At 35.0% G+C, this 25410-nt stretch overlaps 5 protein-coding genes across 13 annotated transcripts; 4 read left to right on the forward strand and 1 right to left on the reverse strand.

The window, feature by feature from the left end:
* On the forward strand, positions 1–4467 carry LOC114408618 (BEL1-like homeodomain protein 3). Of its 3 annotated transcripts, XM_028371726.1 has the most exons (6): positions 1–187; positions 1233–2177; positions 2811–3163; positions 3254–3314; positions 3453–3579; positions 3756–3881. In XM_028371726.1, the coding sequence occupies exons 2-6, from the start codon at positions 1317–1319 to the stop codon at positions 3758–3760; spliced, it is 1407 nt and encodes a 468-aa protein (XP_028227527.1). In that variant the 5' UTR covers positions 1–187; positions 1233–1316; the 3' UTR covers positions 3761–3881. The 3 variants fall into 3 exon arrangements, with proteins under 3 accessions (XP_028227527.1, XP_028227525.1, XP_028227526.1); XM_028371724.1 differs by having other exon boundaries at positions 7–187; positions 3453–4467; XM_028371725.1 differs by having other exon boundaries at positions 7–187; positions 1241–2177; positions 3453–4467.
* A 1559-nt stretch (positions 4468–6026) lies between these two features.
* On the forward strand, positions 6027–8764 carry LOC114408619 (BEL1-like homeodomain protein 11). 3 transcript variants are annotated; one of them, XM_028371728.1, is made up of 5 exons: positions 6027–6467; positions 6625–7457; positions 7555–7934; positions 8035–8095; positions 8185–8764. In XM_028371728.1, exons 2-5 carry the CDS (start codon positions 6732–6734, stop codon positions 8338–8340), a joined length of 1323 nt encoding a protein of 440 aa, XP_028227529.1. In that variant the 5' UTR covers positions 6027–6467; positions 6625–6731; the 3' UTR covers positions 8341–8764. The 3 variants fall into 3 exon arrangements, with proteins under 3 accessions (XP_028227529.1, XP_028227528.1, XP_028227530.1); XM_028371729.1 differs by having other exon boundaries at positions 6030–6467; positions 7004–7457; XM_028371727.1 differs by having other exon boundaries at positions 6027–7457.
* A 725-nt stretch (positions 8765–9489) lies between these two features.
* Positions 9490–14542, forward strand: LOC114408620. Of its 2 annotated transcripts, none has more exons than XM_028371731.1 (7): positions 9490–9991; positions 10085–10227; positions 11576–11847; positions 11953–12107; positions 12385–12647; positions 12848–12951; positions 13888–14024. In XM_028371731.1, the coding sequence occupies exons 1-6, from the start codon at positions 9736–9738 to the stop codon at positions 12914–12916; spliced, it is 1158 nt and encodes a 385-aa protein (XP_028227532.1). In that variant the 5' UTR covers positions 9490–9735; the 3' UTR covers positions 12917–12951; positions 13888–14024. The 2 variants fall into 2 exon arrangements, with proteins under 2 accessions (XP_028227532.1, XP_028227531.1); XM_028371730.1 differs by having other exon boundaries at positions 9495–9991; positions 12889–12951; positions 13888–14542.
* Positions 14543–16369: 1827 nt separating this feature from the next.
* On the forward strand, positions 16370–20134 carry LOC114408622 (26S proteasome regulatory subunit 10B homolog A). Its single transcript, XM_028371732.1, has 10 exons — positions 16370–16589; positions 17182–17301; positions 17616–17752; positions 17883–18044; positions 18228–18314; positions 18402–18488; positions 18574–18711; positions 19263–19454; positions 19528–19626; positions 19738–20134. The coding sequence occupies exons 1-10, from the start codon at positions 16490–16492 to the stop codon at positions 19810–19812; spliced, it is 1197 nt and encodes a 398-aa protein (XP_028227533.1). The 5' UTR covers positions 16370–16489; the 3' UTR covers positions 19813–20134.
* A 927-nt stretch (positions 20135–21061) lies between these two features.
* On the reverse strand, positions 21062–24990 carry LOC114408623. Of its 4 annotated transcripts, XM_028371734.1 has the most exons (5): positions 24768–24990; positions 24315–24436; positions 23143–23484; positions 22472–22503; positions 21062–22384 (listed from the first exon to the last, which is right to left on the reverse strand). In XM_028371734.1, the coding sequence occupies exons 3-5, from the start codon at positions 23477–23479 to the stop codon at positions 21440–21442; spliced, it is 1314 nt and encodes a 437-aa protein (XP_028227535.1). In that variant the 5' UTR covers positions 23480–23484; positions 24315–24436; positions 24768–24990; the 3' UTR covers positions 21062–21439. The 4 variants fall into 4 exon arrangements, with proteins under 4 accessions (XP_028227535.1, XP_028227536.1, XP_028227534.1 ...); XM_028371735.1 differs by lacking the exon at positions 24315–24436 and having other exon boundaries at positions 23143–23487; XM_028371733.1 differs by lacking the exon at positions 24315–24436 and having other exon boundaries at positions 24768–24989.
* Positions 24991–25410: the final 420 nt, after the last annotated feature.

Raw genomic sequence — 25410 nt, forward strand, 5'->3', positions numbered from 1 at the left:
CGTTGTTCCAATGATAAGGAGGTCGGTCTTTGTTTGAAATATAATCTCTTGGGATTGCCATTTGTCTGGGATACATACCTCAAAAAACTCAACCTCAATTTATGGATTCTTGTCTATCACTTCTGCTCTGAAACCCACTCTTATTGAATTTTAGTCCCTTGTTACTGCTTCTATCTCTTACTTTCAGGTATTCTTTTTTCTTTCTTTCTAATTTTGTGTTTATAAAAAGTCTACCACAGAGTAGAAAGATTGTCTACTTCAAAAAAATAAAAAAAGTTGTGATGATGATGATTGATGATGTAGTGTTGTTTGAGGTATTAGATGATGCTTGTGATGGTCACTAGAGTGATGGGGGGTTTGAATTTGATGACTAAAAAAATAAAAGCTGAAAATTATAATGTTAAAGTTACTGTGACTGACCGGAGAAAAAATCTATAATTTGAGAAGTGAGATTCAACGAGTGAGGCACTTCGTGCGGGTCGGATTTTTCTTCTCTTGATTTATTGGTGCTTCCCTGTTTGAGTTATATTTTTTTTTTTTTTGTTTTTCACCAATGAAACCATGTTATGTGAGGTGTGTTCCGGACAAGTGGAATTGTGGGATTCTTGTTTCATGGTTGCTTCGTTTCCGTGGTCTTTTTTTGTTATTTGTCAAATTCACATCACTTTATGCTCCCTCCATTTTGTCCGTGTAAGCATAATGAAACTTTGCGCATAAACATCTGCTTCTGTTTCTTCTGTTTGTGTATTTTCTCATTTTTTTTCTTCTTCTGCTTCTTCCATCCCATGAGAATTTGCATACCTGTCATAACTGAGTGCCATATTCGTCAAAGTGATCATGTGAGAATTACGACCTCGTAATAATTACTAGCTTGTTTTCCATTTGTTGGAACCGAAATGTTGGGGGTTAGTTAGTTGGGGTTTGAACTTTGAGACCAAAAATCAATTTTGTTCTTCTACCAGCTGTTTGGTCCCGTTTGGATGTGATTTTTCAAGCAATTAGTTACACCTTCCACGTTTTTAAGCAAAATTGATTATTGGAATTATTATGCTATGCATATCTTGATCGTCAAACAAAACATAGCCATATATTATGATCATGATTATACTATGTATGCATGTATTGATTGAAGTTCCCGTTGATCATCCTCTGTAGTTTCTGCTATACATTTTTAATTCTATGAGCTCTTGATGATTCAACCTTGCTCTTACCTTATTCACCTAACGAAACAGAATAGCAGGGGATTTTTGTTATAAAAGCGATGTGCAGCTGATTCCATTGTGAAGAAGAGAGCAGAAAGAAATCAGCTTATAATAATGTATCCCAACCAAGCCTTTTCTTTAGGGTCCTATGCGGAGATGATGTCTGGGACTTCTCTTTTTCCTCATGACTACAGTGAAACTGTAGGAGGAGGACAAAACGAGGTTAAGTTTATCACAGCAATGGGTGAGACAGTGACTATGCACTCTATTAATGGCCATTCCAATGCTGCAAGTGGTGATCCAGCATGCAACTCTTTTGCTGGGGATTCCCATGTTGTTTCAAGGACACAAATGGGAATGGTAGATAGTGAGCAAAACATCAATTGCCAGGGCCTATCTCTCAGTCTCGGGACACTCATGCCTTCTAATGCATCCGTCTCTCCATTTCAATACCAATATCACGACACGGGTCTCTTACCACTAATGAATGATTTTCCAAATATAAAGGGAACCATGTCTCTCAAAGATGATGAGGCCAATAACCTACATGGAGAGTTTAGAAGTGTTGAATGCATGGCATCTGTGTCCTCTGGAGGCTTTCATGACATGATAAAAAAGGAGGGTTTTTACAACCCCAACCACCCCTCAATGTGTCTTAAAGAAGTCCCCTCTGATCTACCAGGTTACTCAAACAGCATTTTGAACTCCCAATACCTTAAGGCGGCACAGGAGTTACTTGATGAAATAGTTAGTGTCCAAAAGGCTTTGAAGCAATCTGGAATGGAAAAACAAGAGAACAACCGTGACATTGGATTAGATGGCTCTAAAGATGCTGATGGAAAATCTACCAGTCAATCTATGCAAATGTCTTCTGCCCCTAATGGTTCCAGTGCCAATGCTTCTAGTGACCTATCGTCTGCAGAACGCCAGACCTTGTTGGACAAGAAAACAAAGCTTTTGTCCATGTTGGATGAGGTAGAGTCCATGTTATTATTATATTGCATTGTTTCTTTTCATTCCATTGACATAATTGGCTTAGTAATCTGTTTCCCATTTTCCTCGTAGATGTTCATGCTCAATGATAGACTATCAGATGAATAACATAAAAGATTATTATATAAAACAATTTTTTGGATATGATAACTTGTTTTTCCCAACTTTTTTACTCCTACATGAGAGTATGCGTGTGTTTTTGTTTTCTAGTTTATAAACCTCTGAACTTTTACACTGTTTGGAAGAGGTCTGCTGTACCTATGTGTATACTGTGTGGTTTGCAGAGATTCCAATTGCCCAAAACAGTAAACGAAGTAAATTGATTTCGAAATGTTAGCTGTCACGTCAGATTGAACTGGTGCACCACCATAAAGCCATTAATTATATAGTTGATGTTCACAAAGTTTATACGTTTTTAATTCTATTTGAATGAAGATTAATTAAGAGGACATAATATTGCTCTACAGTTATATCTATAATGTTTGTAGAATTCATTTGTTGCTCCAAAGTTTGAACGGTGTGTTTAACTATTGAAAAGACAGTTAGTTATGAATTCATGATAGTGTCGGCCAATGGCGGACTCCATAAAAAATTCCTTGTTTCCACTGGTTATAGGTAGATAAAAGATACAGACAGTACTGCCATCAGATGCAGATTGTGGTGTCATCTTTTGACATGGTTGCCGGGTGTGGAGCAGCAGAACCATATACTACACTTGCTTTAAGAACAATTTCTCGCCACTTTCGGTGTTTGCGTGATGCCATCAGTGGCCAAATTCAAGTGACACAAAGAAGCCTTGGGGAGCAAGAGGGAATACCCCGTCTCCGCTATGTGGATCAGCAACTTAGACAACAAAAGGCCCTTCAGCAACTTGGTGTAATGCGACAAGCTTGGAGGCCTCAGAGGGGGCTTCCTGAAAGCTCTGTTTCAATACTCCGTGCTTGGCTCTTTGAACATTTTCTTCATCCGTATGTCACATGTCACCCTCACCTTGTACTTGTTTTTTTGCAATAAATAACATTAAAATACTTCAACTTACATTTGATAATTGACACCAGTTACCCCAAGGATTCTGAGAAAATTATGCTGGCTAGGCAAACAGGCTTGACCAGAAACCAGGTACATTCTTAAAAACTGTTTCCATTAGAAACTTTGTTTCCTGCTTAAATGTTTTAATTAAACTGACAGTGACAAGCTAAGTTTCAGCTCTGTACCATGGTTGTTAATATTTGTTGAGGCATTCAATGTTGATATCAGGTGGCAAATTGGTTCATCAATGCAAGGGTGCGTCTCTGGAAGCCAATGGTTGAGGAAATGTACAAAGAGGAGTTTGGAGATTCCGAGATGAACTGCAACCTTTCATCTGAGAACAACACGGTCAAAGGTAAAAGAGATGATGTTCAAGAGTCTGATAACATTAACAATAATAATAATAAATGGGAAGAGTCACAGGACAATTTAGTAACTGTTGACAGTGTGCAAGTCCAACCTCAAGCAGAAATGGATAGAGTGGTCAATGTAGAAAATGTGGTGATGAATTCTGGAACTGGGAAATTGCAGGGTGACCAAAACCAACAAAGGCTTGGCTTGAACAACAACAACAACAGCAGCAGCAACTTTTATTCTATCTCAACCAACGAGAATGGTGGGGATGGAGGCCTAATGGGTACTTCTACTCATGCCACATATGATTTATCAGAGTTGGGTAACTTTACTGTGGGTAGCCACGTTTCCCTTGCATTGGAGTTGAGGAACTGTGAAAATGATGGGTTTGCCATGTCTGATGATGCCATACAGAAACGACGTAAGCAAACATTGTCCTCTTCCCCGGAGACTGATTTGCTAGATTATCATTTCACGGATTCAGGAAAGCAACAGCACAGGTTTGGCAATCCCCATTTGCTGCATGAGTTTGTCGTATGAAATCTAGCAAAAAATATTTGATGATTTTAATGGATCTCTGAAGAGGTGTACCTCAACAAAGCTGAAAGAGAAAGCCTATGCGGTGTTGCTGCTGCTGCTGATGCTACCTTTTTTTTTCTTCCTCATTCTTGTTGCCCATTGTTCGTAAAAGTGATGTAAATCACGAAACCGTACAAAATATACAGGTAGACATGTGTAGATATTTTCGCTTGTAATATTTTACAGATGATTGGTTGTATGTATGTGCAGGCAATTTTTGTAAGGATAAAAGAAAAACTCTCGTGCATTATGTTGAATAATAAGGAATCTTGTAAAAGAAAAAAAAACACGGTAACAAGTACGATGTGAATATTGATTCTTGTTAGTAAATTCACGGCATGTCGTGTGTGTGTGTGTGGTCCATATGCGCACCTTAGTCTGTGTCATTGATGAATCATGATGATGATGCTTCATAACTTGCACGGAGGAAAGGAGCAGTACAAATGCGATTCAATTCAATAATATATTAAACCATGTCCTTGCTTTTAAAACAACTGATATTGAAACAGGATTCTTTCACATGAAGGTTTATTTTTATGGTTTGAAAGTGGCACAGACTTGTGGCATTAATAGGATATTAATTTAGAAATTAGATGAGAGGGAGTAGGGGGGTGTTTGATGTAGGTATGCCGGCCTTTTACAGACTAAGGTTACAGAGGGAGAAAGGGACAAGTGAAGGAGTCCAAAGGAACAAAGATCATAATCATTACTAAAGCATCAAAACGGACCAATAGGCTCCTCAAAAACAATCTCAGGCTCAGCACTCAGCAGCACAATACAATGAATGAATGAATGAATGAGTGAATACAGCCACCCTCACCTTTGAGTGGTTTTTTATTTTATTTATTTAAATTTAGAGTTTTTAATATGGTTTGAGAAATTGGGATAATCAGTGTCCTTTCAACATCCCTATGCATGCCCACAACACCAAACGGGAAAAAAGTTAGATATAATTTATACAGGCTCACAAACTGACGATCCTAGAACTGGGAGTGTGCAAAAGATAGCCCACTTTTCTCCTCTTCTTGCAGATCACAACAATACAATGAACAGAACAGTTTCACCTATGGAGGGCTCCCCCCTCCCTGTGGTGAGAGGGAAAGAAAGAGATTTACACTGTTTGGAGCTGCTTTTGAGTCTCCCAAAAAAAAAATACAACTGCAGGGACTAAAGCTGGAAGATTGATGCTTTTGCTTGATGTTTTATAGTCAGGAAAGTTGGGGACCATTTTATTTTATTGTCATTTTCTATGTTTTCTAACATAGCCAATTAACTTGGCTTCTTTAAGAAAGGCCAGAACTGTGCCATAGACCCATAGGGTCTGAGGGTAGATGATAGATAGATATAGATCTGCTGGTAAAGAGACGGGTAAATTATTGTAATATTCATTGAATTAATTTTCGAACGCATATTTTACATCATTGTTGATACTTGAATCGCAGAAACTGCAAGGGCTATAAAGGTGCCTCGGGTCTACTTGAATCTGTACCCTTAACTTTGTGGACAATTAGGAAAACTTGTTAGATAGCTTGGATTATTTTGTGATTACAATTCTAATCAATCGTATTTAAATATTTTAATTTATAAGAAAAAATTAGTAATACTTAATTATATATTATATAGAGATTAACGGAGAGCATAGTTTTGGATCACTTAATATTTTTTCCTAATAAAACATTCTCTATTATTAATTGAAATATATAAGAAATCATGCTTCTTATTTAATAAAAATTATCCAGCACCTTGTCACGTGTCGGCTGCTGCGTGGGAGTTTTCTCACTTTTTTCTTAACAAAATCTCTCACTTTGATTATTTATTTTTTATAAATCCGTGCAAAAGCACGAGTCCACAGCTAGTTTGCTTTAAAATGATTGTTTGTTACCACTGTTGAGTGTTGAGTATATTGAGCAGGAGGAACTTTCTTTCTTTGCATCTTAACTGCGCCAATAAGTAGTTCGAATTAATGGTTTAAACAGTTGTACAACCTTTGTCCTGTTTTCAAGATTGTTAGCTTGTGTTTTAACTTTTAACCTCAGATGCTCTTCACAACAAGGCACAAGCTAGTTCTCTTCTAATAATAAAATCATCTCTTGTCTTGTGTGTGATATTGGCTTGTGTCAGCTCCAAATTTGGTTAGAGTCCTCACTCACATTTTTCTTACTAGAGAAGAGAAGAGAGAGGAGCTGGCTTTCCCCCAACATCAATGGCTTTAGTCTCTCTCCACCTTGAAACTTCGGAGCTGATTGTGACCACTGATTATCCTCGCCAATGAACCCACTGCTCAACCTCGATGGGGCTTCATGCGACGTGGTACGGATTCTCCACTTCTGTCTATTATTTCAGATAGCTTTTTACTCAAATAGTTTCTTCAGTACGTCTAAATACAGTCTCCATTTCCCTTTCCTCATTCTATCTTTTTCACAATTCTGAATCATATGGGGCTCATATTTACTCTTTTTCACTGTAGTGGAGAAAGAAAAAAAAAGCAATTTCCCAATAGCTTCTTCTTCACTTTGTTAGTTAGACTAGGAAAACTTGTTTACAACCAACAACACTAAAACTCTTACCGTTATTATGTCCAACTCTATTACTTATCATCAAAACCAATTTGAGAACCAAGAGCTTGATGCTTATGGCTCTTCTATGAGGCACAACAATGCATTTCCTGAGGCCTTGGGAGCATTTCCTACTAGCATTGGAGTAGTTGCTGAGGGCTCTGAGATAAGCCACACTAGGCATTTGATGGATCTTCTTGGAGCAGCAAATGAGAGCAATCACCACCAAACTGCTCAAGGGCTTTCTCTTTCTTTAGGCTCTCACATGCTTGTTCCTTCTGATGAATACAGGCATCCCCACCAAAGACCCTTAAACCCGGGTCTCATCAACCCCAATTACTTCATGTCTGGACAAGAGGCACGTGAGCCTTGTAACAACCCACCTGTGGAGCAGCATAATATAACCAGTGACTACTTTTACAATACTGGGAGTGGCACTTTTGCTTCTTCTTCCCCTTTGAACAACCGTTCTCCTAATTCCACCAGCTCTTATGCTGCTGTCATTGGGAACTCCAGGTACCTCAAACCGGTTCAGTCCCTTCTTGAAGATCTTGTTGATGTTGGTGGAAATGTGGTTGATAGAATCAATGAGAAGTATGCTGAGAAGTTGTTTCGTGGGAGTAGAGGCAGTGCTAGGACACTTTCCTCAGAGTTGAAGGCAGAGTTGGGGAATAATGGTCATTTATTGGCTGACAAACATGAACATCAAATCAAAATTGCACGGTTGATTACTTTATTGGATGAGGTTGGTTTGCTCTCACTAGCTTGGATATGACTTTGGACTTGAAAGTTGAAACTGATATTTTCTTTTATTTTATTTTTTTGTTGTGCTCAAATTTCAGGTTGAGGGAAGGTGTGAGAAATACTACCATCAAATGGAAGAAGTGGTGTCATCTTTTGAGATGATAGCAGGTTTGGGAGCTGCGAAGTGTTACACTGCTTTGGCACTTCAAGCCATGTCAAGGCATTTCTGCAGCTTGAGAGATGCCATATTGTCACAAATAAATGCTGAGAAAAGAAAACTCTTTCAGGATTTACCTAAGATCAGTAGTGGGTTGTCTCAACTAAGCTTGTTTGATAGAGACAGTAGACAGAGTAGAATGTCTCTCCAACAACTTGGGGTGATCCCAAGCCAACGCCAAGTTTGGAGACCCATCAGAGGGTTGCCTGAAACCTCTGTGGCTATTCTTCGTTCTTGGCTCTTCGAGCACTTTCTCCACCCGTAAGCTATTAAATTAGGTTCTTGTTTTCTTAATCTTATTATGTCACTACCTACCCGCCTTAAAAAAATGTTGATTTGATTTGATATCTGATTCATGCAGTTATCCTAATGATTCTGAAAAGTTAATGCTGGCATCTCAGACAGGTTTAACTAAAAACCAAGTAATTCCTTGTCCAAAACATAACGGTTTCCTAGTTCTTTTAACTATGATGTGATGGTCATGTTGGTGGTGTCTTTATTGTTGCTTCAGGTCTCAAATTGGTTCATAAATGCACGAGTACGGCTATGGAAACCAATGATAGAAGAAATGTACAAAGAGGAGTTTGGAGAGTTTTCTGAAGACTCCAACCCGGCTGGTAACAACTACTTGACGAGGGAAGATACCACGGATTGTGTAGAGGATTGAATCAAAAGCTCCAGTGAACAAAAAACTTATTGTTTGACAAACATGGGCCTTTAAATGCTTGCCTTTTTCCTCCAAAATCGAGAGATAAACATTATGTAACATGACAAGATGATGAGCCAATATGTTCGGGTGAAATTCAAGATTTGTTTTTTTGAATGCTGAAAATTCAAGATTTGGAAAATCATGACTTATGATGTTCCTTAGATCAAGTGACCAGCTTGTAACACATCGTGAGGCTTGTTATGTCAGGTTTGCAATTAATACCAGTTTATAGGATAAAAAAGCTGAGGGCTGTGGATGAGATCATAAGAAGATCGCATTATGAGAAATTCACAATTTGTTTCACAACCCTATCCACCAGTGACACTTGCGTATGAGCACGTTCTTTGTTATCTTGTAATAAATGAGATAGCCAATTTCATGAGATTTGCTCTGAAAAATCAAATTAATAAAGAATAATTTACTTTTCTTTACAAGTAACTAATAATATTAAGTTTTTTTTAATTATTCTTGGATTAATTATGATACAAATTATCTTAATGATAGACACATATTACCTTTTTTAATAGTAACAGAATTAATTGTGGTATAAATTATTTTAAATTTAAATTAATGTTTACACAAGTTATCCTTTTTAATTATAATCAAATTAATTTTGATTAAAATTAGTATCATAATTAATTTGATTATTTTTATAAATGCTAACTTCTATCTAATTAATTAAATTTTAACTTACAAAGATAACCTATAAGATAAATTATATTTTAATTAATTTAATTTCAATTTTTAAAAAATAATTTATATCATCATTATTTTGATTACATTTAAAAAAAAATATAACTTATATCTATAATTACAATTAAAAGATGTAAAAAGTTTTTGTTGTGTAAGAGGAAGAGTATTTTTTTTGCACTCCCTACACAAAATAATTGTTTTTTCTTTGTGTGTTTTTTTTTTTTTTTACATTTCCTCTAACACGAAAGAAACATTATTCCACTGTGTATTTATCAACAAAATCATTTTTCCGGGAAAAGGATATTTTAGGAGCAAAAGTTTTTTGAATGCACGTGGGGGCGAGGATAGCAAAATGGAGTTAGAATAGTAATTCGTATTTATTTGAATGGCATTACAGTATGTTGCAGGCCCATACATTTCTTCGCCCGATCACGGTGAGAACTGAGAAGATAGTGTATGAGACATGAGTTCAGTTGAAGTGTCTGATTGGGGACTAGAAAGTAGAAACACAAAGAGAAGACGAGTCCTCGAGATTCCTAAACCAACTTTGCAATCGCACCTCGAATCAATCGACACTAAGCGGAAACCCTAGAAAGTAATAATAATAATAATAACAATAGAATGCGAATTTATTAGAGATTGCAAAAGGTGGGAAGAGGAATGGCGAAGCATTCGGTGGCAATGGCGAAGAAGCGGTGGCTGATAATGTTGGCGGCATTCCTGTCCGTCTCAACAGTGACGGTGCTCTTAATGAGATCCAACAACTCCGATTCCTGCAACACCAACCATTTTACTATTGCACAAGATAATAACCAGATTCGTTCCCCTGTCCAACTCACTAATGCCGCTTCCAGCCCCCTTAATTTCATGAAGTCCAAGCTAGTTCTCATGGTTTCGCATGAGCTTTCTCTTTCAGGTGCTTTATTACATGCCAAATCCAGTCCCTCTTTTTCCTTTTTTCAGTTTGATGATATGAAAACATACGGATTGGATTCACATTCACTTGCAGGAGGGCCTTTGCTTCTGATGGAGTTGGCGTTTCTGTTGAGAGGCGTTGGTTCCGATGTCGTTTGGATCACTAATCAGAAACCTTCGGAACATGATCAGGTTATTTACAGTTTGGAAAGCAAGATGTTAGACAGAGGAGTGCAGGTGATTTACTCTCTTCAGTCTTCCCTTTTTGTTGTTATTTGGGTGACAGTGGTGTATGCATGGTTTCTTGGTTCAGTATCTATGATATCTGTGTTTTGAGAGAGGAGATTGATGTGATGCGATACCAACTTGGTGTAGCCGCATAAAGTCATAGAGCTCAAAGTAAATAATGGGGCTGCCATAGAAAATCATTGTGTGATTGATTGAATAAGATTGTACAAGGCAATATAACTAAATGGGATGGGAGAGATGAGTGTATTATGTAAGCTAACATGCAACACTAACTGAATGGATATGAGCTTAGCTACTCTAACTGAATCCAAGTGATGTAGGGATTCAGTTATAACCTGCCATCGAAGTCAACTGAACTAATAACTCTAGTTTCTATTATACGATTAGTAAACATGTGTATATTATACAGTCATGTAGCTCCAACATAAATCATGAGGGAGCCATAGTGATTGCTCGATATGAACATTAGTTTACTGCTAGTGAATATTCATCAATCATCACCCCTCCCCCCATTAACTTTAATGGATAATATTCTTCTATTTTTCTACTCACATTTAATTCGTGGCAATTTAGAATCTTGCAATTGAAAGTCCTTTATGGTGAGTGTCAAGTGAATGCTGGATGATTTATTTGTTTTATTTTATTTTTTGTGTTTGCAAATGTAAAGTTGTGTGCATCAATAATCAATAAATGATGAACCTCCAGTGAAAGTAGCTTTAAATATATTTTAGTTGCCCGAAGTTTACCTTGATTTTGGTTTTGGACCCTATATTGTAAAAGGTTGGTTTTTGATTCCTATTGTTTCATTTTGTTTAGATTTTGGTCACTGTAGTTTAGCAACATTGATTTTGATAGTTTTCTCTTGAAGGGTATGGGTGGTGGCGTATTGCTAGCTGTAGAGACCAAAGCTTAAATGGAATGAAATCATAGGAGCCCAAAAACAAGTAGTTTTAAAATATACCAAAAAATAAAATCAAGATAAACTATAGAGACCAAACATGGATTTGAGCAGGGAAAGTATATGACTAATTAATCTGCTATTCCTGTTAACCTAATAACTGAATTTAGACATTTAACCACTGGAGATGCTGGAGGATGAATATGCTATTGCCATAAGCTTGTTGAAATATCTTTCCATGATTTCAATTTTGCATTGATTTCTTAAAAAATAATTGATAAACAGAGGAATTGTTTGTCACCCCTTTCTTCTGTTTCTTGAATTGATTGAGTTGGATATTAGTTCTGATCTGTAAGAAATGGCTACACCAGCATTTTGTATGCATGTGTTATTGAACTTCTAAGTGCGTCCTTTATTTACTTGTTTGGCTCCTGTTAGGTCCTGTCTGCCAAAGGTGAAAAGGCTATAGATACAGCTCTCAAAGCAGATATGGTCATTCTAAATACTGCTGTAGCTGGGAAGTGGCTGGATGCCGTTCTCAAGGAAAAAGTTGCCCATGTTCTTCCAAAGGTTTTATGGTGGATTCATGAAATGCGAGGGCATTATTTCAAAGTGGAATATGTTAAGCACCTCCCTTTTGTTGCAGGTGCCATGATTGATTCACATACAACTGCAGAGTACTGGAAGAATAGGACTAGGGAGCGTTTAGGGTATGCTTCCAACATCATCTGATAGATTTTTACTACTACTTGTTCTGTGTGACTGCTATAATCTGAGTTGTGTTTCTAACTGTATGCTTTGGTCCAACTTTGTAGGATTAAAATGCCTGAAACTTTTGTTGTACATCTTGGAAATAGCAAGGAGCTTATGGAAGTTGCAGAAGATAGTGTGGCAAAGAGAGTTCTTCGTGAGCATGTTCGGGAATCTCTTGGAGTGAGAAATGATGATCTACTTTTTGCCATCATAAATAGTATGATCTCTTCCTTGTTGGGGTCACTACCAATACTCATTAGATATTCATTTGTAGTTCACCGGACTAGTTTTATCCAATCTAATGCATGATTTTCCAGCAAAGTAGCAAGTTTATTGCCTGATTAACATTTTTTTATTGTTAGTTTCTCTCCCTTTTGTTGTGCATGCCAATTCAAACCTTTCCTATGTGTAGTGTTTATAAATTGTATCCTTTTATTCATTTTGACATCCTATTTCCAGTCTATATTTTAAGGCCCGGGATGATATAATTGCAGGTGTTTCTCGTGGTAAAGGGCAGGATCTATTTCTTCACTCCTTTTATGAAAGTTTGCAACTCATTCAGGAGAAGAAACTCCAGTTGCCATCTTTGCATGCTGTGGTAGTAGGGAGTGATATGAATGCTCAGACAAAGTTTGAAATGGAACTTCGCAAATTTGTTGTTGAAAAAAAGATTCAGAATCATGTTCACTTTGTTAACAAAACCCTGGCTGTGGCTCCTTACCTGGCTGCTGTTGATGTTCTTGTTCAGAATTCTCAGGTATCATCTGATATATACTCTGCCAAGCTGATTATGAAACAGAATGTATGTTTCACTCTATTCTTTGGTAAAATGAAAGTTGCTATATGACTGCAACAGGGGAGCAACATCACTCTCGAAATTCTAATAGAAATCTTTAACTTTTTTCAATGAAATATAATTTTTAAGTTCTTTTGAGTTCTGCTTACTGTTTATTTTAGATTTTGGGCTTCATTCATGAATGTGCTTCTCACCATATCAGGCACGGGGAGAATGTTTTGGAAGGATAACCATTGAAGCAATGGCATTTCGGCTGCCTGTACTGGTATCTCCTTTACTATATATATTATAGTTGCCTTGTCAATACGACCTTTCCATTTATAATTTTTAATGGCCACTGAGCATTTCATTTTTGTAAGCTTTTATGGCCTTAATGAATCACCAAATTTTCGTTTTGGATGCTAAAAAAATTCAATTATTTGTGTTTCTTTCCTATGCATGCTCATTAGCTACATCCTTGTGTCCTTGTGGAAATTCCAACTCTTAATTTATTTATCTATCAGTCCATCTGAGTTTTAAGCCCTTGAATTTTCTTTTGTTGTTTTTTTAAAGGAAAAATACTAGGATAACTTTTGGCAACTTGAGTTTCACCCTATGCACTGTTCTTTTGAATATGTCAACCTTTGTCACTTATTTACCTTCCAATTTGCTCAATCCTCTACCTCCACCTTCTAGTTATCCAGGTTGTTTTTAATGTATATTTTCCTGATTATTTAAATCAGGGCAAACTAGCAGAGAAGTATATTTTGGTTTCTATATGTCTTTTTTATCAAGAATATTTATTCATAGGAAGTTACTAATAATATGCAGCCAGTGCTGGGCTAACATGAGTGAGATACAGAATACTGTCTATACTTTGATTCCTGGTGATTTCAATTAGGGCACGAGACATTTTAGTTTGGCTAATTGTTGTACATCTACCCTCCCTAAATCTTACTTGGTGGGATCTCCCTTTTTAGTTGTTGTACATTGACGACACTGATGTTTAATTATGCTTTTTATTTGAAATTTATTATTTATCACACACATAGAAGATTGTTTGTGTCTATCTGTGTTTATCTGCTAAAACAATGCCCTATCGTTTTGCTTTTGGAATGTTTCAATGCTGTTTGGGAATCTATACAATCGCAAACATGTCTGTGCATTTTTCTTTTTGTTTTTTTTTCCTAGTAACTTCTGTGTTCATTACAAATATTACCAGGGAACTGCTGCTGGAGGCACGATGGAGATTGTGGTGAATGGGACAACCGGTTTGCTGCATCCTGTTGGGAAAGAAGGCGTGACACCTCTCGCGGAGAACATTGTGAAATTGGCTAGTCATGTTGAGAAGAGGCTAACAATGGGAAAGAAAGGGTATGAAAGAGTGAAGGAGAGGTTTCTGGAGCACCATATGTCGCAGAGAATTGCATTGGTTCTGAAGGAAGTTTTACAGAAGGCTAGGCAATAGACATTAAATTAACCAGGTTAGGTACTTCACTGTTAAATTGTATATTTATTCCACAGGAAAAAGTGAATGGTTTGGTGAGAATGAATTGTATATCCAATGTCCTTTATACAATACAGGAATGCGAGCAAGTCTGACACTCTTTTTGACACGTACTTCATTATTAGTTGAAATGGATGTAAAACTCGCTAAATAAAGTGGCTATCACTCTATTTGGCAAGTTTAACATAAATTTCAACTAATAATAATTGTGTTTTAGCTAAAGAAAAAATAGAGTATGTTGACAATAGTGCATTGCTAATATTTCTTTGTATCCATTGAGATGAGATACAATTATTTTCCATGTATCGGGGCGCTTCTTGTTTTGTTTGCCAGGAGCATCAAGACAAGGAATTTTTGCGATTGTGGCTGAGTTTATTTTGATAAAACAATTATTTTATTTGTTTTTAGTGGGGTTTTGGGAAAAAATAAAAATGAAAAACACACTAAACCAACTTGGTTTTCTTAGGAATAAGGGGAATCACTTGGTTAGTTAGTTTGTGATTAAATGAATTAACTTATCAACTTATTACGTGGTTTAAAAAAGATGGCCTCTTCCTAAACCTTTATTTATTCTTCTTAATCTTATTATTGCATGCACCAAGTGACAAAACCGGTATATCTCGTAGAAATAGAAACTATACTAAAGTTTATTAACATGTAGAGATCACGAGAATTAAATGTATTTTATTCTAGAACTAAAAAAATTTCTTGAAAACATAATACTAAGACTTACAGATAAATACTTACACCATATTAAAAAATATATATTGAATTACATTAATATTAAATTCACAACAAATATGTACAAAAAAGTATTGATATTTAAATTATTATCACGTCATCAATATGGAAATATATTAATATCTGCAAAAAAAATATAGTTAATATTTAAATTATAGGGTAAAAAATACAAAATATTAAATATTTTACATAAAAAATACATCTATCTATTATATGAAGAAATGTTTTATCACGTCAGGTAATGTCGCATTTCAACTCTTGCTTAATCAATATTTTTTCGAATGAAACCATTATTAACCATTTTCTTAAGTTAAAATATGAAGGATATACGCTTATTTATTACTAACAAGGAATTTTTCTTTTTTATATTTAATTAATAAATTATAAATAATTGATAACAAAATGTTTTATATAAAAAATCGTTTACTGAGACCGGATAGACTTTTTTTATTGTATTTCACCTCATTAATCTGGAATGAGGTTTATAAATTAATATAACTAAAATAATTAGGTCAGTAAATTTTTTAAAATACTATATCGAATTGCATCCTTTTTCATATCATTCTATTGAAATATTTTTTTAATGATTGTTTGAATTATTCTTTCTAAAAAGTAAATAATCCTATTCGACCTTGCTAAGAATGTGTTTTAAAAATCATTTGAAATATTTCAATCTATACAAAATGCTTGTATTGTTTTTATTATAAGAAATCCATCAACATAAGTTGTTTGAGTTATTTAAATATAAATCAACTAATTTTAATCTAATTATATTATATGTACCTGAAAAATTTAAATCTAACTGTATATGAGTTCCATGTAAACCTATTATTATAATCAATCGATCGATATAAGTTATCTAAATTTTAATAAATATAAATCCATTTCTAATTAATATAAATTTATAATTAATTTAATAATTATTCTTTCAAAAGCTAATATATATATATATATATATATGTTGGATTATTAATAAGGATTAAATATGTTTTAGGTCTCTAATAAATTAATAATTTTTTTTGAGTTCCTAATAAAAAAATTATTTATATTGAATCCCTAATAAAATAAAAGTTTTATTTTTCCCTTTTAATATAATATCTATTTTTTATTTTATTTCTTATAATATTTATTTTATTTTATATTGGTCTCTTTAAAAAATATTTGATAGAGACTAATAACATATGATCTACAAATTTTACTTTAAGGTCAAAAATGAAAAAATAAATTTATTATAAATTACTTATTTTATTAAAAAATAATTTAAAAAAAATTAGCTTAAACAAATGAACCCCTATCTTATTAGATTTGAGACGCTCAAAATTAATTAGAAAACTCTTACTGTATTAATTTATATTAGATTAGATTTATTAAAATTTCATTCCTATATTTATTTCGGGTTCAAATTTTAATTCTAACCTGGAGGAGGGGCAATTTGGTGGTTGAGTTAAATACGTAGTGTTAGTGGTAAAATTTTGATACATAGCGTTCTGCTTCGGTTCACAAGGCACCAGCTGCTCCGTTCTGCTTCGGCTTCAGAGTTTGTGTAACATTCTCCTTCCTTCTTCCGATTTCGAAGATGGCTGAAGCAGAGGATGCCGTAAGACGCCGTAATGCGGTCGCCGAGTATCGGAAGAAACTTCTCCAGCACAAGGAATTGGAATCCAGAGTCCGATCCGGTTTGTCTCTCACTTTAATAACGTCCACAATTCCTCCATGCTTTCAGTTTTGACTTATTCTCGAAACTCGCAGTTTTAGGGTTTTGTGATTGTGGTTCCGCTTGGTTTCAGACAACCCTATCATAGTCCTTTGATTGGGTTTTTTGTTTTTTGAGGACAAAAGTTTCTGCGGTCCGGTTGAGTTTAGAGCCGGACCTAGGTTAAATTTGATTTTGATGATTTTACATCTTCTTTTCTACGAATTAGGGTTAGGTTATCAACTGGATCTATTGTTAAAATCAACTGAGATTCTTTTGATGAAACAAGTGAATTCCTAGTTGAGCAATGAAATGTAGTCACAGTTCTTAGTCAGAGAGGACACGATCATTATATTTGAGCATGGTTGTTGATGGATAAGCCACAATTTGTTTTTAGCATGTCCTATGCCATTTCAGAAAACGGGAATTCCTTTTTGCTTATAATTTTTTTTATGATTAGATTCATTAAATTTCTTTTTTACTGTAGCACAATTTTCTTCCGGATTTTATTTATGGACTTCAATTGCTTTAGATGAGACTGGTGACTGACTTTGGATTAAAAACATAAATTGCAGTCAGGGAGAATTTGCGAGCTTCAAAGAAAGAGTTCAATAAAACAGAAGATGATTTGAAATCTCTTCAAAGTGTTGGGCAGATTATTGGCGAAGTTCTCAGGCCTCTTGACAATGAACGCCGTAATTATTCTGTCCTTTTATTTTGATATTTGAATCTCATTGTTCAACTTCACTCTTCTTTAATTGTGTTGCCAACCTAACGTTTTATAAATACTGAGTCGCATGAAGCTTTTTTCTTTTTTGTTCCTTTATCCGTCGAGCTAATTCTGTTACTTGTGAATATAAAACATGCATGTCTTACTGATTCTTGATTATTTTTTCATAATTAAATTTTCCGAGCTAACTACCAAATAAATTATCCCTTCTGTTTCCTGATTGATATGAACATAAGAGTAATCAATGGTTATAGAATTTGTTTGTTATTGTTTTCTCAGTGATTGTTAAAGCAAGCAGTGGTCCCAGGTATGTGGTTGGTTGCCGCAGTAAAGTGGATAAGGAAAAATTGACTTCAGGGACAAGGGTGGTTCTTGATATGACAACACTCACCATAATGCGAGCTCTTCCTCGAGAAGTAAGTCGTAGTATATTATTTTAATATTTTCATTTTATGAACATGTTCTTTTCCTGTTGTGCTAAGATCTGATTTATTGGATCCCTGGTGGTCACTATTGTCTCTAATTCTTTGTCGTTGGAGTTGCCAGGTTGATCCAGTAGTTTACAATATGTTGCATGAAGATCCTGGTAATATCAGCTACTCAGCTGTTGGTGGCTTATCTGATCAGATCAGGGAATTGAGGGAGTCAATTGAACTGCCTCTAATGAATCCTGAGCTCTTCCTTCGAGTTGGAATTAAACCTCCAAAGGTGATTTACCTTTTTACTGCTCTTTCTAGTCTCTGATTTCTATTAGTGTTAATCTATGTTTTAGATTTTTAGTAGCTTTGTTATGTCATTTTTTCTACATATTTTTTTAGTGGAAGCTTATTTGTAATGGCCGTACTTTTGAATTTTACATTTAATCAAAATCTTTTCAATTCTAATTTTCAGGGTGTTCTCCTTTACGGGCCTCCTGGTACTGGTAAAACATTGTTAGCTAGGGCAATTGCAAGTAATATAGATGCAAATTTCCTAAAGGTCAGATTATGTTTCTTTTATAAATTGTGTGCTTTGAAGTCTTCTTCATTGTAAAATTTATTTTACCTTCCCTTCATTCTGATGTAGGTTGTTTCAAGTGCCATAATTGATAAGTACATTGGAGAAAGTGCCAGGTTAATCAGAGAGATGTTTGGTTATGCACGTGATCACCAGGTGAGATACTTGTGTGAAATTGTCTTCCTATAGGTTTACACATACTAATTGAAAGATGTTCTAAATCTATACATTACTTGATTAGCCTTGCATCATTTTTATGGATGAGATCGATGCCATTGGAGGTCGCCGTTTCAGTGAGGGAACAAGTGCAGATCGTGAGATTCAGAGAACGCTAATGGAGCTGCTTAATCAACTTGATGGATTTGATCAACTTGGAAAGGTATATTTAATTCCATAATCCCATTTAACTTAGTTAAAAGCTTGATCCGTTGTAGCAAATTCCTAGGTTAAGGAATTTTTGTCTTTTTATTTTTGTGGAGGTAGTGGGTGGTAGGTCTGTGGTAAGCCTGTACAGAATGCAACTCATTATTTTTATTTTTTTTTAAATGTTATAGACATGGTTATGCATATTAAATAAAAAATATGGAGAATGCAAGCCCTTATGTTCAAAATGTTTCTAATGTGAAAAATGAACTTGCAAATTGTGTTATGAATCATAATGTTTACAAATTGAAAGAGCTGTTATTTCATAATTTGTGAAGTTGAAAATCAATTTTGTACATGCCTTTTAAGGTATGGAATTTTTTTTATTATTTTATTAGACAGTTCATTCCTTTATAAGGTATAATTCAAATGTAATAAATATAGAAGCATTGACCTTTTCTCATTCATGTATTCTTATGGATATTTTGATTTTTTCTACAAATGACTGCTGAACAAAAATTTAATGGTGGATTCATGATGACACTACTGTCTCCATTTCTGCTGTAGGTTAAAATGATAATGGCAACAAACCGACCTGATGTACTTGACCCTGCTCTCCTGCGTCCTGGGAGATTGGATAGAAAAATAGAAATCCCTCTGCCTAATGAACAATCAAGGATGGAAATTCTTAAGATTCATGCTGCTGGTATCGCTAAGCATGGTGAAATAGACTATGAAGCTGTTGTGAAGCTTGCAGAGGTGAGTGCAGTTGGCTTGGGTGGGTTTTATCAACAGTTAGTACATGTCTGATGTATTTGCAATTTTTGTGCAGGGATTTAATGGGGCTGATCTTCGAAATGTCTGCACAGAAGCTGGAATGGCAGCAATTCGTGCAGAGCGTGATTATGTGATCCATGAAGATTTTATGAAGGTGAGTTCCTTGTTTAGGAAGTAAATTTTCTGTGTATTGATGGTCAGGAAGGGTCTACCTCTCCTTGTCACTTTATGGGGATAATAAATTTATTTCTTACTTCGGTTCCAGGCTGTTAGGAAACTGAACGAGGCAAAGAAACTTGAATCCAGTGCGCACTACAGTGCTGATTTTGGTAAAGACTAGAATCTATTGCAAAATTCTTGCGGAGCCATGGATATCTAGGCAGTGCATCTTGAGTTGGAAATACCTCGAGCAAGTTACTCAATTCGTAGAGCTAAGCGTGATGTTCCCTTTGGGTTATGGCTTGTGTTTTCCGAATTCTAAAATTGGAAGGGTAACTTAATCAAACGGTAAAAGGGATGTTCAATTTAATTGTATTATTGTTGCCCCCACCCCACCCAAACCCCTTTTTTTTCTGGACTGTAGAAGGGCAACTCATATTTTATACTGGATCTTGGGATGTGCACAATTTGCTTTATATTTTAAAAAAATTAAAATTGTCTAATTTTACACATTTACATGATTGTCAATTTATTCTTTTTTTTTAAAGAGTAGAATAACCACACCCTGCTAATTATAGCTTTGCTTTTCTGGATATTATGATTGTATGTGGAGACGTTAAAACTATTTCTTTTCGGGAGGAAAGAGGGTTGGCAGTGTTATAATTATTTATTCCACGAATTTAAAAAATGGATAAGTGAAAGTTTGACTGATTTACTTAATGTCCTCATTGTAATACTTTCAGTAATTTCCACACTATTCAAAAATGAATTAGAATTCTTAATATCCTCAATTGTAAACGTTTATATTTAATTAGGGATTTGCTAACGTATTCACGTAAGTACGTTAGCAGATAGCAAATACTTGTGAAGTTTAATAATAAATAAATAAATATATATATATATATATATATTTTATTTTTAGTATATTTATTATAGGAGTGCGTTAATAAATTATAACTAAAGTTTTTCTTTATATTGATGATATAATTTCTTTATACACATTAAAAAAAAAACAAAAAACAAGTGCATGCATTAATTAATCCCATTTAATTATAATAATAGTACAGTACAAAAGCATCTTGAAATAAGCATTTCGGTATTTAAGTGCCCACCGAAATACACGGCACCGAAAGTCACAAGAACCCAAAACTGGTCCGAAAAGTTGTTGCTGCCATCAGAATATAGTGAGAGCAACATTCAACTGTTAATGTCTTATATGGGCAATGACACTGGCGATATTATCCGTCTTAATTTCATATTCTAATTTCTTTCTAAGAATAGCATGTGTTACTCTATTTTTTAAAAATTTGTTTCATTCAAATTAAATTTCAATTTACTATGCAATACATGAATATTTGTTTCAGATAATAATAATAATATCGTTGAGTGAGGGTTTTCTTTCACTTTTAATCTTTTAATCCATCTAGAACTAGAATGAAAAAAATCACTGATCACAGGGTATCATTTTTAAGCCTCAAGCAGGCAGTGCAGCAACCACAGCTAGAGTCAATGTTGAGACACGAGTGAAGCTTGTGTTACAACATTTAATACAGGTGGTGTATTTGTTTCCTTCGCATCCTTGTGTTCGTCATTGCTAAGGCTCTGATTCTGCCAAAAGACGCTTCATCCATACAATTAATATGAACCACGTCAACATGGTTAGAACTTCTGGTGACAAGCTAAAATAAAATTTGAAATAAATCTAAACTATTACTAAAGCTAGACTGCATAGAAAATATTAAATTCTAACTTGGTGTTACTAGTATAATTGAAGAGCTCGTGCGACTAAAAGCTATGGCTAGGGGAGCTCAGTCTTTGCGATATCTTGCCCAAAAGCCCTTCTTCCTGGCAGAATCATTCTCCAATAGGGACCGGCTCCACTTAGATCCCAACGAAAAATGGCGCCTCAAGAAGGGTTTTCCAAATGAACTCGTTGTACTGGAGCTACTGGGCTCCATCTTTGAAACTATATCTTTGAGGCGATCAAAAACATCTATCCCACCATCAACGTAGCTATCAACTACTCGGTTTCTGGATATTTTGTAATTCTTGGCCTTTGTCTCTGATTCAGTCCTAAAACCTTTTTTGGATAACTTTGACATGTGCTTCTCTCCAACCATACAAATTGGACAAGCTGGATCATAACTATCTGCCTCTGGTGTTATAGTCTCCAAGCATTCCGCATGATAAACATGACCACAGACCAGTACAGCAACAACTGAGAGGTCACTGCTGGCAATAAATTTCTGGCTGCCCCATGCAGATCTCTCGGTCAAGAGCTTCGAGCAAGCCCCACAAGATTGTAAATCCATGGAGGGGGAATACGAGAACCTGCTACTAGTTCCACTTATCTTGTGACGTCCTGAACCTGAATACTCGCTATCAAAAGACCACCTTTCCTTTTGAGATGGGGCCACCATTTCAGAAAAGGTGCGCATAGACCAGCCATCAGAGGACCCGCATTGGGATCCTGTTGCCATATCATTGCTACAGTTGGAGAGTACAAATGATGGCCTGCCTTCAGAAATTGAGTTGTCAGGTGATTTAAGACCCAGAATTCGACTATCAGAAATTTGTGTTAACAGTGGGTGTCCGGGAGAACAATGAGCCCATCTGGATGGTGTTGAGTTAGGAAGATTGTGATAATTATGATTAGTCATTGGATCTGTCGTAGGGATTGAGAAAACTGAAGGTACTGAACGATTTGGTATTGAAGATTCTGCAATCTCTGGTGATTCAATCAGATTCTTCACCTAAAGAGAAATATAGATTAAGAGTGAGGCTTGTAGTTCAGATATAGAGCAATTCTTTTGTATCAAATTTAGCAGTTCAAAACTCACCACTGCAGAGCAATTACTTGACATGGATAGATCTGCAACAAGCACAAAGAGGAAGAAGAAAGAAAAATTAACTCTCAAAACAAAAAAACAGGAAACCTAGGAACCAGAGAGCATAATCATATGGCTGTCAGGAAGCAATATATGCCACAAAAATAGAAAACCTTATAGACAGGAAACAAACAGCGGATGAAAGGCAAACATGATACAGAGAATACCAGTTTGAAAGATATCCTCGCATACAAAATAAATAGTGAAAAAATAATCTAGAAATGAGTAAGATTGAAAAGGCAGTTCTTTTTATCTTTTTTTTAAAAGAAAATGAATCTAGAAAGAGCAATGATCTATAAAGGAACTATTAAGCCCTGAAAGTGCCTGAGCAATTTCTAGACACCACTATGCAACATTATTAATAAGTACAGTGAAAGGTACAGAATGGAAAAATAAAGTTGGGTTCAGCCAGAGAGCTTAACCAAAAATTTTCCCATTCCCTCTGTTAGAAAGACAAAAGTGAAGCTTGAGAAAGTGAGCACAATAAATTCAAAGATAATTGCCAAAAGAATTTGTTCATCAGCGTAATCAACTTTCAAACATTGGGGTACTCTATAAACATCAACTGCCTTGTGCTAATGTTATAGTACATTCCACAAAAGAATCGTAGAGTTTATATTTACCTGAAGATGGAGTCATCTGACTTGTAACCAAATGCTCACGAACAGGGGACTTCAGAGACAAAGGTGTTACAGAATTATCCAGGGTGCTTCCCCAATCAGATAAATTGCCTCTTTCAGAACTTAATGACCCTTTTAACTCCATGCTGACATTTCTGCTGACTCTGCGAGATGTGTGAAAGGAAGGATCCTCAATTTCACCAGCAACACGGCCCCAACTATCCCAACGAAAACTCCATGATGGCGAACATACAGCATTTCTATTTAAACTTTCACCTCCAGTTCTGCTAGTGCTGGGAATAGTATGATCCTTTGCAGCAACACAACAAGCTGATCCCATGATAACTGCTGACATTCACAACAGTCAATCTAACTTGCAGATTCAAAACCTAATAAATAATTCTTGTATAGGCAAGTTAAAGAACTGCCAATGAACAGAAACGTCCAATTATATATCAAACGTCACCACAACATTCCAACAAGAAAATCTAATCCTACCTCCTATTGAAGAATAAACAGAATGGAAATTCAATTAAAATTCAGATTACAGGTTACAGGTGTTAAAAACCATCCAGAGGCCAAAGCTCTAAAAGCACAATCTAATAATCTCATTTATATGCAACCGAGCCGGATTTGGTGTATCATAAGGTATTTGCTTTTTCAATTGATTCCTCCAGATTGGGTCAAAAACATTTCTTAATGAGTTATTCAACTCCAGGATGAATTGAAAAATCACTCTTGATTGGTTCTACCTCCTCTTTTTTATGAAGAGAATGAATTTTTTTATCGAAGGATCGTAACACGATCCAGATCTCTTACAGGAATAATTTGAAAGATCCAAAACCTAAAATAGTTGTATTTACTAGCAACAAAATAATGGAGGCAGTCAATCAATATGGATTACAATCAGTGAGCAATGAACATTACATCATAATATATTCAATTGTTAGAAAGCACTTCTAATACATGCACGAAAAGCCAAAAATTTGCGTACCACTAAAACCCTCCTCGAAACTACAAAATAATAAAAACTCTGATGCACATAAATGTGTCCGGTAAAATAATGACAGCCACTGAACATGCTCCCTATACAGACACCAAAACTTTCAAACTGCCACCAATCATAAAAAAAAAAAAAAAGTGATTCCCAAAAAATTAGCAAAAACAGTTACAACCTAACTTGCAAAAAGGAATTTGAACATTCACACTCGCAGAGTTGACAGCGCTACACAGAAATGCACTCTAAAGCTAATACTGAGAATTGCACGGTTAAATTTCATCAAAAATCCATGAAACGCTGAAAAAATAAAAATAAAAAATAAAATAAAATCTCCATTAATAAAACCACCCAGTAATAAATTGTTAGGGGGAAAAAAACGAAAAGGATTGCAATTTTTTCTCCACTGACCCGACCCCCTCATCCGTTAACCGAAAGAACAACGAATCATTCAGCGGCGCACAAAATGAGGCGATATTTTGGGTTTCGGATAAGAGTGAGTTTTTTTAAAAACAAAAAAAAAAAAAAAAACTAGGGTTTTGAAGTGTTGCAAAGACAAGTTTATCAACAGAGAAGTACTAAAAATAGAGAGAAAATGAAGATTAAGGAAGAAGAAGGAATGTTATGTTACCTCTTCAAATGAAAAGTTTTGAGTTTCGGAGAAAAAAATGGGAATTATTTGCAAGTAGTAGTCATTTTCGGCTCCGTCTTCGGTCTTTGGCTTGGAGCAGTGTACGGTATTTGTGTAACGCCGTGTCTGTATAATAAGGCTGAGTCTTTAGCGGCAATCGTCATCACGGAGTTAGGTCATAGCTGCTTCGGGCAGAGGATGTTCAACATTATGTTCCCTCCCCGCCTTTATTTTTGTCTCTTCTGCCTCAGCTACTGTCATGTTTATCTTTTTCGAAAATTATAAAAAAAAAAAAAAAAAAAAAAAAAGTCCTAACCTATATCCTTAGTTATTGGTTAAAAAATAATATATATATATATATATATATATATATATATTACTTAAATCATACAAAAGTATAAAAATTTATGTATAGAACAATTTATTGTCTTTTAATAAAATATTTTTATTTTAAATTTCTTAATCAATATTCTTACAACATTAATTAGCATTTCTCATAATAAGATATTGAACTTCAATCATGATATTTGTGGATTGGATTGTAATATTTTACTACTAGTATTGGTTTTCTATAAGTATTTGAATTTGTCTTTTTTTTTAATATTTATCTCTAAATTGAATTCTAATGTTTTTTTTTAAGGAA

The sequence above is a fragment of the Glycine soja genome, chromosome 4 (genome assembly GCF_004193775.1).
Source record: "Glycine soja cultivar W05 chromosome 4, ASM419377v2, whole genome shotgun sequence".
Taxonomy (NCBI): domain Eukaryota; kingdom Viridiplantae; phylum Streptophyta; class Magnoliopsida; order Fabales; family Fabaceae; genus Glycine; species Glycine soja.

Bases quoted from the DNA above. Each gene is read 5' to 3' on its own strand.
- LOC114408623 (XM_028371735.1), bottom strand. From the start codon at position 23,479: ATGGGATCAGCTTGTTGTGTTGCTGCAAAGGATCATACTATTCCCAGC. The intron at 22,504-23,142 runs GTAAATATAAAC...TGCTTGTTGCAG, and splicing joins TCAGATGACTCCATCTTCAG to ATCTATCCATGTCAAGTAAT. The intron at 22,385-22,471 runs GTGAGTTTTGAA...ATTTCTCTTTAG, and splicing joins CAAGTAATTGCTCTGCAGTG to GTGAAGAATCTGATTGAATC.
- LOC114408619 (XM_028371727.1), top strand. From the start codon at position 6,732: ATGTCCAACTCTATTACTTATCATCAAAACCAATTTGAGAACCAAGAG. The intron at 7,458-7,554 runs GTTGGTTTGCTC...CTCAAATTTCAG, and splicing joins TGATTACTTTATTGGATGAG to GTTGAGGGAAGGTGTGAGAA. The intron at 7,935-8,034 runs GTAAGCTATTAA...TGATTCATGCAG, and splicing joins TTCGAGCACTTTCTCCACCC to TTATCCTAATGATTCTGAAA.
- LOC114408620 (XM_028371730.1), top strand. From the start codon at position 9,736: ATGGCGAAGCATTCGGTGGCAATGGCGAAGAAGCGGTGGCTGATAATG. The intron at 11,848-11,952 runs GTATGCTTCCAA...CCAACTTTGTAG, and splicing joins AGGACTAGGGAGCGTTTAGG to GATTAAAATGCCTGAAACTT. The intron at 12,648-12,888 runs GTATCATCTGAT...TCACCATATCAG, and splicing joins TTCTTGTTCAGAATTCTCAG to GCACGGGGAGAATGTTTTGG.
- LOC114408622 (XM_028371732.1), top strand. From the start codon at position 16,490: ATGGCTGAAGCAGAGGATGCCGTAAGACGCCGTAATGCGGTCGCCGAG. The intron at 18,315-18,401 runs GTCAGATTATGT...ATTCTGATGTAG, and splicing joins TAGATGCAAATTTCCTAAAG to GTTGTTTCAAGTGCCATAAT. The intron at 18,712-19,262 runs GTATATTTAATT...TTTCTGCTGTAG, and splicing joins GATTTGATCAACTTGGAAAG to GTTAAAATGATAATGGCAAC.
- LOC114408618 (XM_028371724.1), top strand. From the start codon at position 1,317: ATGTATCCCAACCAAGCCTTTTCTTTAGGGTCCTATGCGGAGATGATG. The intron at 2,178-2,810 runs GTAGAGTCCATG...CACTGGTTATAG, and splicing joins TTTTGTCCATGTTGGATGAG to GTAGATAAAAGATACAGACA. The intron at 3,164-3,253 runs GTATGTCACATG...AATTGACACCAG, and splicing joins TTTGAACATTTTCTTCATCC to TTACCCCAAGGATTCTGAGA.